Source organism: Balaenoptera ricei, chromosome 8 (assembly GCF_028023285.1).
Source record: "Balaenoptera ricei isolate mBalRic1 chromosome 8, mBalRic1.hap2, whole genome shotgun sequence".
Taxonomy (NCBI): Eukaryota; Metazoa; Chordata; class Mammalia; order Artiodactyla; family Balaenopteridae; genus Balaenoptera; species Balaenoptera ricei.
This window is the reverse complement of record NC_082646.1, coordinates 112,099,977-112,115,971: the sequence shown is the minus strand read 5'-3', so window position 1 is coordinate 112,115,971 and position 15,995 is coordinate 112,099,977. Positions and strand designations below refer to the sequence as shown.

General features: G+C 57.5%; 1 protein-coding gene across 5 annotated transcripts in view; it reads right to left on the bottom strand.

Moving 5' to 3' along the window:
* The window catches only part of NAP1L4 (nucleosome assembly protein 1 like 4), a 72,259-nt gene that overhangs the window by 682 nt on the left and 55,582 nt on the right, over positions 1-15,995 (bottom strand). For 3 of the 5 annotated variants that reach the window (XM_059932307.1, XM_059932308.1, XM_059932311.1), the window contains 3 exons: positions 14,629-14,658; positions 14,128-14,184; positions 7,738-8,833 (listed from right to left, as the gene is read on the bottom strand). In XM_059932307.1, coding sequence (XP_059788290.1) covers positions 8,795-8,833; positions 14,128-14,184; positions 14,629-14,658 — 126 coding nt within the window. In that variant the 3' untranslated portion in view covers positions 7,738-8,794. Of the gene's footprint in view, positions 1-7,737; positions 8,834-12,244; positions 12,283-14,127; positions 14,185-14,628; positions 14,659-15,995 lie in introns of those variants that run through there. The other 2 variants (XM_059932310.1, XM_059932309.1) reach the window with 2 other exon arrangements.

Below are 15,995 nucleotides of genomic sequence, written 5' to 3'. Positions count from 1 at the left end.
GGGTGTCCCCCATGAGTCCGCCTCCCTTCCACTGGCCACACTCCGTCATCTAATCACCTCCTGTGCTGGGTGGGCCTCAGGCTGCAGTTCCCGTGAGCAATGTTGCCGGAGTGTCTGTGTGCCGCTGACCATACCCGTACGTGCAGCGTTTCACCAGGGCAGTTGGGAAGACATGAATTGCTGAGTTAAACATGTCACAACTCTGACAAGATTGCCTGAAAACCAATTTACAGCCCTCCTGACAGGGTGCCCGTTTCCCCAAAGCTGGCCTAACAATGCATGCTCTGTATTACCAATTGTGGCCCAAACTGGGGTCCGGTCTCCGCAGGCATTTCTCTGTGCCCCACATGTCTGCCGTCTTTGTCTTCACATGCTTGTGTCTGTCTGAAAAGTTTCTGTAGGGGGTGACGGTGGCCCTCCCCCAACAGATGTGTCCGTGTCTTCATCCCAGAACCTATGAATGTGACCTTACACAGTAAAAGAGTGAACAGGGTCCCACTCACATGAGGTCCCCAGAGTTGTCATTCACAGAGACAGGAAGTAGACGGTGGGGGCTGGGGGAGGAGGAAGGGAGTGAGTGTTTAACAGGGACAGAGCGTCAGTTTGGGAAGATGGAAAGTTCTGGAGATGGATGGAGGTGATGACCTTATATGGCAAAAGATGCGATTAAATTCATGATCTTGAGAGGAGGAGTTGCTCCTGGATTATCGAGGAGCCTGAATGCCAGCACACGTGTCCTCATCAGAGACACGGGAGAAGAGGAGGCCACATGACAACAGAGAGAAGCTGGAGGGACGTGGCCACAGCCCAGAGATGCCTGGAGCCCCAGAAGCTGGAAGGGACAGGAGGATCCTTCCCTAGAGCCGCTGTGGCCCTGCCAACACCTTGACTGTGGATTTCTGGCCTCCAGAACTGTAAAAGTGTAAGTTTCTGTTTGTTTTAAGCCACCCAGTTTGTGGTCGGTTGTTGCAGCAGCGACAGGAGACTGATACAGCCCCCAGGGAGTCTGGTGCTGAGCCTGCCCCGCCCTCCCATCCACACCTTCTCACCCTCCCCTGGGCCTGCAGCGCAGTCTGATGGCAGATGAGGACCAGACAAGAGTGACGGGGTCGTTAGCTGACCATGGGTGGTGAAGTCCAGGCTTCCCAGGGACCACCGGTGAGTTTTGAGCTGGGTTTTCAAGGATGAGTAGGAGTTCTCCACATCACCTGGTTTCCCCAGGCACAGACAAGGAGACGGAGCTCCTCGGATGTCTGGAAATCCAGATGGAAGTACTTCCTGGCCAGGAGGAGAGCCAGAGGCCAGGAGAGCAGCTTTGGGATGTTCAGAGGGGCCTGAGCCGGTGGGACCTGGCCAGGGGGTCCCCTCGGCCCCTCCTCTGGGTAGAGACTCTGTGCTTTCTTTGCACAATCAGCCCCTCACCAGGCACCGCAGTCTTGGGGCTGGTCTCTGCCCGTGGCCCCTCCCATACACCAGCCCCATCCTGGCCCCCCACCCATGAGCTGCTGAGGGGCTGGGCGTCCTGGCCCAGGGTCCCCAGGCCCCCCTACACACCACCCCAGGTATCTCATGCTCAAAACAGTGTCCCCTTGTGCCTCCCACTTTGCAGGCCAGAGGCCAGGCGCTCTCTTCCCTGCTTCCTGAAGTCCACCCTCCCCCTTCTGTACCACCACCTGCCCGCCGGCGCAACTCCTGTCCCAGCCTCTAGCCCGGCTGCCTGTGGCCATCTGCACGAGTGTCCTGGGGCTACTATAACAGATGACCACACACTTTGAAGAACACAGATCTATTACCTTCCGGTTCTGGAGGCCAGATAGGATGGGCTGAAAGCCTGAGGAAAGACCCCGGCCCAGCCCCTTCCTGAGCCCCTTCCTCAGGTCCAGTCTCCTCCCATCCTCCTTAGAGCCCCTCAGCCCTGCCCTGTGACGGGACCCCAAGGACCGGGCCTGGGGGTGCCTCTCACAGTTCCCTCCCCCACTTCCACTGCAGAGCTGGGAAAGGTGACCTGTCCAGGTCACAGAGGGTCACAGCCTAGGGGGCTGGGCCCCGTCCTCTGCTCGGTTCTCCTCCTTCTCAGGAGGTCAGGGTTCTGGTCCCTGGGAGGGCAGCTCCAGGAGCTCTGCTGGGACCTTCCAGCCCCCTGCCAAAAACGGGGCCAAGGCAGAAGAGCCCAGACTACGCTGGCCCGGTGCCTGCCCCTCGGAGCCTGCCTGCCCCCCGAGACGCACGCTCCAGGCTCACTGAGGCCCAGAGCTCCAAACTGGCAGGAACTGGGGAGGTGGTGTGGGCAGCCCTGCCCGTGCCCGGGGTCTGAGTAGGAGGGCGGCTCTGGCCTCACACGCTGGGCTTCCTCTCCCGTATCCCCAGGCTGGCAAGTGATGGTTCTCCTCACACCCCAGATGCATGAGCTGGGGAGGCTGAGGCTTGGTGGACACCCCCAGACTTCCAGAGGAGCCCTGGAGAAAGCCCCCAGCCCGAGCGGGAGGAGCCTGCAGAGGGTGTGTCTGTGGGGTCTCCTGCCCCTGTCCTCCTGGGCCTGGCCAAGGTCCACAGACCCCACGAGCCCGGAGCCCAGCTGGGCCGGGCCAGGCCAGCCTGTTAGGTTGCCACGGAAAGTCACATCCGGCCAACGCCCTCGAGCTGAGTCTGTGTGGCCAGGCTGGCTCAGTGACTGGCCGGGCGGTGACACCTCGGGGCGGGCGGGGCCTCCACCAGGCACACCAAGGTGACTTGGCCTCGGGGTGTGTCCGAGCCTCACCCACCCCGGAGGCCTGAGGAGGCGGGGCTGAAGGGGGTCTCCAGGGTCAGCGCCCAGTGGGAATCCACAGACAGAGGGTCCCAGGCTCCGAGGCTGTGAGGCGGATCCCAGGTAGACAAGGCACCCGGAGAATCACACCAAGTTCAGAGGGACCGAAAGCTCAGCCAGGGCCGGGGAGGGGTCCTGGAGGTCCTGCTGTCGGGGGCCTGCCGGCTGGGTTTGGGGTCATGGGCTCCCCCCCGCCACGGGGCTCTGCCCTCTGAGCTTGGGGCTGGGAGGACGTGTCCGCCTCCACAGGAAGGAAGCTGCTTGGAAGGGCTCGGAAGCAGGGGCCAAAAGTCCAGGTGCGGCTGCGCCAGGCAGGCCGTTGGCAGGGAGCCAGGGGCCACCCACGCTTGGGACAGTGCCCTCCAGCAGGGCCCCAGCCCCCGAGACGGCCCCTGCTGCAACCAGGGGCTTGGCTGGCGGCCAGGGGCTCCCTCAGGGTGCAGCTGGAGGTGGCCCCTCTCCCACGGGGCCTCTGCAGCCCACCCAGCATTGCCCGGCCCACTGGGCACTCAGAGGTGGGGGGGTGGGCGGGGGTGTGTGGAGGAGACAGTCTGAGCAGAGGGCAGGTCAGAGGTCAGCAGCACTACCAAGACAGCCCAGCTGCCCACCTCTGGGGCAAGGCTTGGAGGAACCCCCCCTCTACCCTACGCGGCCCCCGCAAAAGCGCTCAGGGAGCAGAAGCCCAGCTTGGCCCGTGACAGCCTGGGCTTAAAGAAGGGAGCCCTTGGGCTTCCCTGGTAGCACAGCGGTTAAGAATCCACCTGCCAATGCAGGGGACACGGGTTTGAGCCCTGGTCCGGGAAGATCCCACATGCCACGGAGCAACTAAGCCCGTGCGCCACAACTACTGAGCCTGCGCGCCTATAGCCTGTGCTCCACAAGAAGAGAAGCAACCACAACGAGAAGCCTGCGCACAAGAGCAGCCGCCGCTCGCCGCAACTAGAGAAAAACCCACGCAGCAACCAAAACACAACACAGCCAAAAATAAATATATAAATAAACTTTTTAAAAAAGAAGGGGGCTTCCCTGGTGGCGCAGTGGTTAAGAATCCGCCTGCCAATGCAGGGGACACAGGTTCGAGCCCTGGTCCGGGAAGATCCCACATGCCGCGGAGCCACTAAGCCCATGCGCCACAACTACTGAGCCTGCGCTCTAGAGCTCGCGAGCCACAACTACTGAAGCCCGCGCGCCTAGAGCCTGTGCTCCGCAACAAGAGAAACCACCGCAATGAGTAGCCCCTGCTCGCCGCAACCAGAGAAAGCCCATGCACAGCAACAAAGACCCAATGCAGCCAAAAATAAAAATAAATAATTAAAAAAAAAAAAAAAAAAAAAAGAAGGGAGCCCTTGGTCCTGGGGGGACTGCGGGGCCCTGGAAAGGGGGGTTGGGTCTCTGCTTGGCCCCTGCCCCACCAAGTCGGGGCCATGAACCAGCAGAGCGGGCTGGCCGCCGGGGGGGGGGAGGGGCCTGGGAAGCCTTGTCACCACCCCAGGCCCTAGGTGCCACAACTCCCAACTCCTAAAGGGGAAAACCAGAGTTTTAAGTGGAATCACCCCAACTTGTGGGGCTTTTGAAAAATCAGCCTCATTAAAGTATAATTTACATACGTACAACCAAACGTCCCCATCTGAGGGACTTTGATGAGTGTGACAAGCGAACAGGCAACCCAGATAGCACCCCGGGCAGCCCCAGGCCCGCCCCCAGGCAGCCGTGGTCACCGTGTGGTCTGGAAGGTTTGGAAGTCAGAGATTCGTCATCGAAGGCCCCGCTCAGGTGATGCTTTCGAGAGCCCCATGTTGCTGGGCTCCTGTGGCCAAGGATTAGTCCACGTGGGGTGCAGACCACTGCTGTCACCCCACCTTTAGGCAGGGAGCTCCTGCTCCCCAAGGCCGGGGCACAGGGCCACGCACCGCCCGGAAGTCAGGATGCCGAGGCTGGCAAAGGGGGGAACTCAGAACGGCAGCTGGGCCCGGAGTCAGTCCCTGGTTTGTTTTTTTAAATAAATTTATTTATTTTTGGCTGCGTTGGGTCTTCGTTGCTGTGCGCAGGCTTCCTCTAGTTGCGGCGAGCAGGGGCTACTCTTCGTTGCGGTGCGTGGGCTTCTCATTGCAGTGGCTTCTCTTGGTGCGGAGCACGGGCTCTAGGTGCGTGGGCTCAGTAGTTGTGGCTCGCGGGCTCTAGAGCGCAGGCTCAGTAACTGTGGCGCACAGGCTTAGTTGCTCCGCGGCATGTGGGATCTTCCGGGACTAGGGCTCGAACCTGTGTCCTCTGCAGTGGCAGGAGGACTCTTAACCACTGCGCCACCAGGGAAAGTCCCGGCCCTTTGGTTTTGAGCGTGTGTGACAGACGAGACCCAGGCCCTGTGGGAGAGGCATCGAACCAGGCCCTGCGGCCTGCGACAGAACAAGGGTGGCCTGGGGAGAGTAACGCAGGGAGGGGGGAGGGCAGGGGTGGCAGAGGCCCCGGGAGGAAAGGTGGCCCCTCACGAGCATTGTGAAGGCCAGGCCCAGAGGGGGCCCCGAAGCAGGGCTGGGGAGGCCTGGCCATCGAAGCCGTCCCCAGCATGCGGCAGTCCAGAGGCTCAGTGGGGACGGAGGCCAAGCAGGCAGGCAGTGCTGCGGTCCCGTGGCGACAGCAGCCTGGGCCCCAGGAAGCTGCAGCTCCCAGGCAGAGCCGGCCACCAGGAGTGCCACCCTCCTGCTGCCTCCGGGCTGACGGCTCCGGGCAAACCCACTGGACGCTCCGTGACCTTCCAGCACAAGTGGCAAGGACTGACAGAGCCCTGGAGCCTGTGAGTGCCCAGGGTGAGGCAGGGCGCTCCAAGGCACCAGAGGGTCCAACAGGAGGGTGCGTGGCTGTGGGGTCAGAGCCACAGCGCACGGCTGGGGAGGGCACGGCCTCAGGGCTTCGTGCTGCAGCCTTGCCACCAAGTGTACCCAGAACAGCTGAGTGGCAGCCTGAGGCCCCAGCGCCCCGGGCGAGCGTGGCACCCTCGCCCACCCTTCTTTTACCCACGGGGGAAATAAACCCGATGCCACAATGTGAACAATCTAAACATCCCTCCCTTTGCCCCCATTTACACTGGTCTGATGTAAAACCACTGTGTCTGGTCACTACGTCACATGGTTCCCCACAGAGAACGCAGAAAGGGGTCCACCAAAGCCTGGTATTCCCCCAGGCACGCAGCTCCTCTGACTGGGCACCCACACACAGGTGTGTTCACGCAGGTGTGCACTCACGCACAGGTGCGCTCACCATACAGGTTCTGCTCCTCTCAACACATCCCAGAGGACATTCCCCACTGGCAGGCAGGTGCCCTTGTCCTCTGTGGTCACGAAGCCCACTGTGGGCGTGGGACTTTTTCTTTTTTTTAAATGTTTATTTGGCTGCGTCGGGATCTTTTTATCTAGTCGCAGCACGCGGGATCTTTCGCTGTGGTGCGCGGGATCTTAGTTCCCCGACCAGGGATTGAACCTGCATCCCCTGCCCTGCAAGGCGGATTCTTAACCACTGGATCGCCAGGGAAGTCCCTGACTCATCGTGTCTCCTGGGGGATGAGGAAGGGCCTCCCCCACCCCCTGGCCATCTCAAACTGCGGCGGCACCTACCGCCCACCTGCTCGCACACAGGTGACCCACACCTCCTCTCCTGAAGCCCCACAGACTGCTGGGCGGAGGCCCCACCAGTCTCCTCAGGCTCTCGTCACACCACCTGCCAAACCCTCGCTGCCCCCGACCGATCAGCGAGAAGACAGCCTCTCACCTGACTCGCCAGCACGCTTCACGTGCCCGAAGGCAGGGTCACTGCTCTGGGCATGAACTCGGCACCACCACCCGCCGGTGACCGTCAGGAGAGGGACAGGTGCCCAGCGGGATCAGGTGCTCCCGGCACTAAACTGTCTCCGCTCTCCCCCTGCAAGTTACCTGCGCACGTCACTTTGTGCAACCGTGTCTGATCCCATAGGTACTTGTCAAGTCCGCTGTCCTAAATGCGGTCACTCGGAGGGCCCGGGGTCAGCAGGGATGGTAGCTCCGCTGGAGGTGGGGCGGGGCCCCGAGGGGACTGGGTGGGGGGCACGCAGGCCTCCAAGCACCCTCCGAGGATGGGCTTTTTGTTGCATGTCTGCAGGAACGAGGCCCCCCTGGCGCCCCAGTCTCTTCTCGGTGGCCGTCGGGGCAGGCCCGGGCGAGGCTCACCACCGCCCACCTCGTGGGGGTCCGGACCCGGCCGGCCCGGGGGCCTCAGGAGTGGACGACATTCTGGCTCTACGGTCGTCTTGGATACCCCGAAAGCACGTTTCTTCCTAAGCCTTGCTTGGCCCTTCTCGTGACCTCCGGTGCGCTCCCTCTGGCCGCTCCCGGGAGAAGCCAGCCCCGCCGGCAGGAGGCAACGGGCAAGCTGGGCACCAGCTCCTGTGCTGCATGCGAGTCGGGCCGATCCCCAGATGGGCAGCTGGAGCGAGAGCCCGGGCACCAGGTGTCTCCCCGCTAATGAAGGGAAGCAGGGAGGGCGCAAGCACCAGAAAAGCACCAGCGAGAAGACACGCCGAACGTGGCCATGGCGCAGCAAGTGTCCCTCCTGGAACCTTCTCATCGGAAAGGCCCAGCCCCGCACACGTGGAGAAACGACTCTCTGCTGGGGGGAGGAGCAGACGCTCTCTCGGGGCAGCAAAGAGCCCACCCGGGACCCCAAACCCACCCCGACGGTGAAGTGGGCCTGCAGCCCTAACTCAAGACGGGCTTTAAAGCCTCAAACTCAGAACAGAAGAGGAGGAGCCCGGAAGTCCTGGATCTGCCCACGCCTGGGCTCCAGAGACCCGGGCTCCAGAGACCCCGTCCGGGAGGCTGCGCGACCACTTCCGCGAGCCCCACCCGCCCCGAGTGCCCCAACCCGCCGGGCCTCCTGCAATGAAGACACACACAGCGCTGGGCTCGCAGTTCACAACTTTAATAGAATATTCTAACTAGTCTGTACAAATTGAAAACACCGTATTCAGTTACAAATGTATCTATCATAAGTAAGGCTGAGCGCTCTACAGCCTGGCCACAGCGTGGATGCCCCTGGGGCCAGAGGTCACACACTCGACACCCACATTCCAGCCAAGAACGGTCGCTCGGAACCCAGGGCTTTTAAGACAAGATGAATGTGAGGCTGAGGAACGGGAGCTACCGAGAAAGCAAGACATTCTACACACTGCGTGGGAAAGCTGTACTTTCCTGCCCGAGCCCCTCCCTGCAAAGCCTGGCAAACTCTGGCTCTGCCCACAGCCCCACCCCCGTCCTCAGCGCCAAGCGTGGCCCGTGCGTCCCGAGAACCAGCCCCGGCCCACGGCTGGCGGGAGGGAGGGCCTTCTGCCATGCGGGTGGACCACCAACTCCTGCTTGGGGAGACCCAACTCCTGTTGGGTCTCTGGTGCCCACAGGGTCTCAGAAACTCGAAGGACAGCTCACGTCCCAAGCCCTCACAAGCGTGAGAGAGAAATAAATACGAGATGAACCACAAAAGCTCGCGCCTCAGGCTCAGCGGGCGCCGCAACCCTCACCGCAGCCCCGAGGAAAATAAAACCAAAGAGCGAGCAGGATGAGAAATGGTGCCAACCCCGGCCGGCTCTCCCGAGACAACTGGAAACTGCATGTGGGTTTCTTCCAATGAAACAGGAATCCCGTCTGATGGCGGGAGGGGTGAACTGGTTCTACATGCCCTGGAACTGCACCCTGGACACGTGCCCCTGGCGTCAAGTGATCCACCCCCACCCCACCGCCCCGGCGGTCTGCGAGGCCCTTCCCAAGGCAGGGCTGGGCAGGTCCACTGAGCTGCACCCAAGGCCGCAGAGGGTGCTGGAATTAAACCTCCTATTTCTGAAATGCATCTGAGTTGCCACTGTACAGGTTAAGCAAAATAATAAAGTAAAAGGAGAAGTTAAAGTGAAAACCATGCACTTGAAAACAAGTCAGGCGTAAGCACTTGTCCACACGCGCGAGCGGCGCCTCACTGCTGCTTGCACTCCGAGGGCTGGCTGGGCTCCTTCTGTCAACGAGAGAGAACAAGACTTGTAGAGAACCGAGCAATTCCATCAACCAGGCATCTCCAACCAACAATGAAAACAAAGACTCAAGTAGTTCACTCGTTCTTACTGAAAACACGGCCACTACAAATATACTTTAAAAATAGTAACAAATAAGCAGCTAACTTCCCAGAAACAAGGTCACAGCGGGGCTGCCTCTTTCTGTATAAAGACATTCTAATTCTCAGCAGGAGGGTCTCGGGGTGAGGGAGGTCCTCGGGTAGCAGACAGTAATTAAACGCACAGCAGTGCCCCCGCCCCAAAGCTGGCAGGCGCCTCAGCTCTGGGGTGAGCACGCGGGGAGCAGCGCCGGCTCCCTTCCATCCCCGAGGCGAACAAGGCTCCCGGCGCTGCCTGGAGCACACCGGCCCCCAGGCCGGGCCCTGAAGCAAAGCCTCTCCTGCACTGGCCCGTGGCGCCCTGACAAAGGACAAGAGGCCACTAGGAACTCCACAGCCCAGCCCCAATCCTCCCAGGAGCCCCCAGTTGGGAATTCCATCCTTTCGGAGCAGGCACGAGCGAGACGAGGGGCAGACTCACTTCAGCATGATCTGACGGCTGTGTCTCACACCACTGAAACCCATTTAGCAACCCATGAATTCCGTGTGGAGGCCAGCACAGCCTGAGAGACAGGTAACGATTTCACTAGGACTTCTGAGCAAATGGATTTACTCGTCAATAACCTATGATCTTGGCTGTGAAGATGACAGATTACTCTGAATACAACTTGGCACGTCTACGGAGTCTTAAGAAAAACCCGCACCACACATTTCAGAAGAACCATCTGGGATGACACAACTGACACCTTGCATGGAATAAGCTGGGCTACAGTGCATTCCTTGGGAAACCACATCTAAGGGATGAAAAAGATGTGTAAAGGGTGCATAAAGACAAAACAATCATCTGGGGCCCTGGGCTAAGCTCCTTGGTTGTAAGTGTAATAGCACAGGGACAAGCTGGGACTTCCAGGTCTGGCCTGGGTCTCGGCCCAGCACTGCCCAGCACTGGGCTAATGGCACCGGCCCATCACACACTCACTGGAAACACTGCCGAAGAAAGAGCCTGGGCACCAAAACAAATACCCCGACCAGAAATCCTAGTTGAAAGAGACCTAACTCAAACTCTGTCATCTCAAGGGGAGACCTGGAGGCGGCCCAGACTGTGGCCGGGGGATCAGACGCCGGCCCCAGACTCGCTGGGGAGGTGCCCCAGGACTGGGACAGCACTGGCAGGGGCCGGGGCAGTGGCGTGCAGCCTTTTGTGGACAGGGGGAGAAGTGTGTGGGTTTCCATAACTGGAGCTGCAGAAAGGAAGGAGGTGAGAGAAGCTGAAGCTGAGGGAGTGGGACGGTGTCGTGGCTGTGGTATAGCGGGCGGGGCGGGTGGGCGGCACAGGGTGGCCGACTTGCTGCTCTACATCCTTCTGGGTAAATACACACGCGGGACGTACAGGACGCCGTGAATACAGAGCGGCACAGTTTACAATGTGCTGTCTCAGTGACATCACATCTATCTTTAACCAGGAGAAGCCATCGTCTGTCTGTCTATGACGAACTCCTTCCTCGGGTGCTGAAGACTGCTAGAGGGAAGGGTCCTCGCCAAAACCAAGACCAGGGCTGTTGTGAGGGTGAGAGCCGGGTGGGGACCTTGTGTTTAGACAAGAGGCAGAAGGTGGGGCTTGCCAGGCAGCAGAGGGCTGGGCTGCCACCAGCACCCCGCCTCCCGAGGGCCACGTTCAGCCCAGCCCTGGGCCAGCGTCCACACGCGCACACACACACACACATACACGACTCCCGGGCTGCGGCACCAGCACAGAAGCCTGGAGCCACGCGTGTGAGCTTCATCGCCGGGACACCACGGTATTGGCCTGTGACAGAGGGCAGAGCAACACTGCACTCAACCCGTGCGCCCTCCGCCTCACGGCACGAAGCTGTCGGAAGTCAAGGGACGGGAGTCAGTGCTTCAAAGGCACAAACTAACAGTCAACACCCTGCCTGGGGCGGGCGGGCACTGAAAAGAAGGGCTTTCACTGCCGGCAGCAAGCACACGCCACCACCACGGCCTCAGGGCTGGGGGCCCGAGGTCCGAGTGCCTGCCCAACAGCCCAGGACACGACCCCCTCCACGGGGCGCCTGACGACAGGCGAGACGGCATGGCCGTGGTTCTGCCACAGAAGAGTCCTCCTCGCCCAGAGGTACAGGCTGGACCGTTTACGGACGCGTCGCAGTCACTGGCAGGGTGGGGAGCGGCGGGGCTTCAGGCCGAACCAGCCTGGCTGACACGTCCTTCAGACACACAGCGCAGCAGGAACCAGACAATAAGCAGATACAATTTTAAATGATCACATCTGACCCTTTAAAACAGAGAAGATTCCAGGTGTACATTCACTTCATCTAATTAAAATGCTTCCTTTAGCCCAAGTCTGCCCACCTGCCCGTTAGTCTTCTAGGAAAGCCAGCCCGCCCGAGTAAGACAGGAGGGCGATGCAGACGGACCCTCGAAGGCATGGGGCTGACAGACCCCCAGACCACGGCTCTGTCCCAGGAGCCGCTCCCACACCGCTGGCCTGCTTAGCTCAGCGCGGGCAGCCCCTGCTCTCTCCTAGATGCTAACACCGCCGCCCTGGCTTCTCACAGGCTCTCCTGTTCGCACCTTCCTCCCTTGCCCCACAAAAGCCGACGGTGTCGTACGGGAGAGGGACTTCATGACTGGGGCAGAGCTACGAGGACCCATGACCCCCAGAGGGGGACAGGGCGGCTCCAGGGACCTGCAACGCTCGCCTGGATCTACAACGGGTCCTTTTCTTACTCGTGCGGCACACTGCGCAGCAACCTCGACAGCACTTACTGACGCCGACGTGACCCTGGTGCCAGCAGCTTCTGAGACGGAAGATCCTGGCGCGTTAAAGTTACCCCTTTATTATCTATTGGTCTGCACAGCACCTGAACTTAGAAAGTATAAACAATCAACAGACACACGTCGAGAAGAATCACAGCAGGCAGCAGACCTCGTCCTGCTGAGGCCAGCATGGCTGGGGGACCTGTGCATCCTGGCCCCAGGGCCCTCTTGTTCTGTCCTCTTCCCGGGGGGTGCGGCAGCCCCACTGTCAACAAAGCTTTCACACCAGTTACATCTCTGCTACTTGGTCAGCGACAAACACTGGGCTCAGCAAGTAGGAGCCAGATGTGGTTTCTGTCGGTTTTAAAAGCACACACGACAGACACCCGCACAGAAACACTGCTCTTCAGAAAGCCCTCGTCCAGGCCAGCACGTGCTGAGCACGCCGGACGCGCCACCGAGTCACAACGACATGGCATTGTTACAAAGCACAGACCAGAAGTTTGGAAGTTAGGAATGAATGGAATTCCACCTTACCTAGAAACGTATGAATGATTAACAGACAAAAATTACACCTAAATGGGGAAAAAAATTGAAAGGAACTGTCAGCATGAAGGAAAATGAAATGCACAAAATTATACAGGAGGAAAGCGCCACAATTTCTCATGATACAAAGGGCTGCAAAAATATTGACCTTGAGATGGGAAACCTCAACACCCAGATCTGTACCTTTAATACCCAACAGTTCTTCCTGACCTTCCTTTGCTTGTACAGACTGTGATGTGACTGAGCTCTCCAAGGAGGTGCACACGGAGGAACAGAAGCGTCACATCACGACCCCAGAGGACAGGACTAGGGCATTTCGACTGCACGTGGCTGACCGAGGGGCCCTCCTCAGGCACCTCGCCCACTCCCAACCAACACAACAGACCGAAGGCTTCACGAAGGCTTAGTACTGACATGTCTCTACTTTCTGTTAAGCTATCTGTGATCACCTGGTGAGAATGCTCTTCTAGAAAACCGAGACGTGAGAGGAGACAGAAGGTTTGGCAAGGGGAGGGAGAGGACGGACAACAGGAGGAAACAACAAGAAATGGGGAACAGAGCCGCTGCTGTCAGCGAGACAAGTGACCAGAGACAGGACACTTGAGTCCAGCAGTGGACACGGTAACCAGCCACCTCTGCTCTAGAAACCCCACCGTGAACGTGTGCGTCAGCGCCTCCGAGCACAGAAGAACAGCCAGATACAAACACCTGGGAGCGGGCACGGCACGGTTCTATGATTACCTCACAGCGAAGGGCGATCCACTCGAGGCAGGGCCCTGGGCTCGCAGCTCAGGAACTGAGCACAGGTGCGCCGTCCATACGGCGACGCCCCAGTGGACAGGCTGGCTTTGAGAAGAGGAACACGTCCGAGCCCATTCCCAGGGCAGTATCTACATGGCACGCTGAGGATTTAAACCCACCACGAATCCTTCCCCAGAAGGAACTACTGCTGTAAGCATGCATTCACAGGAACATCTGGTGCTATAAAGTGATCAGACCCAGTTACACACTGACAGCTTAGTGCACGGTCCACTTCGGGCACAACGGGGGTAAACAAACAACAAACAAACGTCTACTTAAATAGAGATACAGATTCTACAATGCCAAGTAATGTTAGTATTCTGACAGCCCGTGATACATCTGGTCCTAAGAGGCAAGTGAACTATAAATTTCACATAGGCAAACAACAGTAATTCTCATTACAGCTTCAGGACAGCGTTAGAACAGTTCTGTATTTAAAATATGTGTCAAGTGGCAAGTCCCTGATGTACGCTCATCTGAGACCGTAAGTAAAAACTCAGACACGCGTAAAATTAATGGGATTGCCCACTCATCCTAATCGGTTGTTTTTTTTTTTTCTTTGCAAAGCTTCCTAATTTATTTCAAATTATCTGAGCTATTGAGACATGTCTTTTGAGTATTCTCAGCCCACGTACAATTGTAAAATTATGCCTACAACTCCATTATCCTAACATTAACAAAACAAAACAAGCCCCCCACCAGGTCCCGTCTCTGTACCTTTTCCAAAAACAAACACACAAAACAAAAAAGTTTATTCATGTTGTCAGTTAAATCATTATCTTAAAAGAATTAAAGATCTGGAATGTAAAGCTGCTCTACTGAACAAGTTTATATAAATAAGATATAGCTTGGGAAAGCATTGGAAAGCAGTTTAGTATTCATACTTAACACTCAAATTATATACCAGGTGTCTAAATAGCTCCTCATTCAAGTATTTTTCTGGTACATTTTAACTTTCCTAATTAGAGAATGACAGGTACATATTCGTAACACCACTACCTCAAAGTGGGGAACATGTTTTAAAAGGTCAACAGTGTAGCAAACACAGGTGTGGGAAGCCCCAAATAACTAACCTTGGGGTTAATTTCGGCATCGTCCTCATCTTCTCCCTCCTCGTCACCTTCTAATTCCTGCATTAAAAGGAGTGAGAGCTAGTTGAACAGACAGGACTTAAGTTCTTGTGGATCCACCAGCCACAAATAAAGCAATACTTTGATTCTGAAGGAAATCAATTACAATCATTGCTAGCCATACTTGATTAAATCCCCTCCTCTGGACACTTCTTGTTCTGGCAGATAACCCTGAAATAAACATATTGCTGAAAAAGTGGATTTTGTTTGCTAAATGGTTATTTTCTAAGATGCATTTTCATAAGCCAATTGCAGAGTCAAACTGGACACTGCTTCCCATCTGCCGTGTCTTTCCGTAGTATTCAACAGGGCTGAAAGCTTCAAAGGCAGCTTCCCACGAGACGAGTCTAAAGTGGTCCCCTGACTTCATAACCTCCATCCACTCAAGCAGAGAAGGCCTAAAGCAACCTCGGGGAATGATGTCTCACGTAAACCATGTCTTACCTCCTCCTCTCCTTCCTCACCTTCTTCAAACTGAAAAGAAAGGAAACAGGTTTTTAGGTTTTACAAAGCGTGGTGGCAACCTGACGCAGACACAGCCCGTCAAGCGCCTACAGGGGTAGGGCCTAAGGAGAGCGGGAAGTGGCCTGGCCTCTGAGCAGAGCTGGCAGCTCTGCTCCAAGCCGGGGCCAGAAGTGTGGGGCCGCTGGCTCACAAGCCCTGCCCTGTTAATAGGATACCAGGTATCTGAAAACCACTCAAAACAAAGACTGCGGATGGGGACGGGGTGAAGAAAGGAAACCGTCAGCTTGGGTGTGCGCTGGGTCCAACTGGGAAACTGGCTGATCTAAACAAACCAGTAGCGTAATTTTATCACATACTGGACTTTCAATGTCATTTTATAACTCAGGCAAGGGGAAATCTTTAATCTGTATTTAGAAATGTAATAAAATCTTGGTGTTTAATCTTTAAAGTAAGTCAGAAAAAATGTGCATGGGAGAAACTCCAACACTGTAGCTGAATGAATGTCTCAATTCAATGTCTTGTGTGTCCAAAAACACTGCTGGCCAGGCTCTCAGCCCAGTCCCGAATATCAGATTGCTATCAAAAGCCAAACAAAACTAAACAACCCTCGTCGCTGGTGGCTGCATCGACACAGACATTATGAAGATTCAGCAAGCTTTCTCTTACAAACCTTTCTTCTTGGAGCCCCCCGCCCCCCATTCATCAGCAACAACTCAGAGGGAACTCAGAAGAGCACAGTGCTGGCAGGGCCTGGTGCGGTCGGGCTGGGATCTGACCGTGTCTTGGCACCTTTCCCTCCAGGCCTCTGACAAAGAAGACCTTTCAGCGTCTTGCAGCCGACAAGACTCTCACTGCAGCATTTCAGGTCGCACTGGAACCAGCCTCACACAGGCTCAAGTGCCCATTTTCTGAGGTTCGAAGTCCATCATTTCACCCTGGCCCCATCTTCTGAGCGAGCTCTGTGCGGGCATCTCACACTCGGGCAGAGCAGAGGCTCCAGAGTGGGGTGTGCAGCCCGTGGGACGAGTGAGGTGACCCACGTGAGTGTGGAAGACAAAACCAGGACTCCTCCGTCCACTTCACCCCAGAACGATGCCCAGTGTCCACATCGCCCCCAGCGTGTCTGCCGTCGCTGCACTCATCTCTGTCCCAGTGCCACCGAGCCTCCTCTGCCAGGAGCCTGAGGAGCAGCTGCAGTGACTACCACCAACCCCGGTCCACGCGTGGGAACCGGCAGAACTAGGGCTCCAGCAGACGCAGGCTGACGGGAGCCCCGGGACCACACTGCACACCTGCGGTACCTGCGCCGAAGGCGTTGTGAATGACCGTGGACACGGATGCTACAG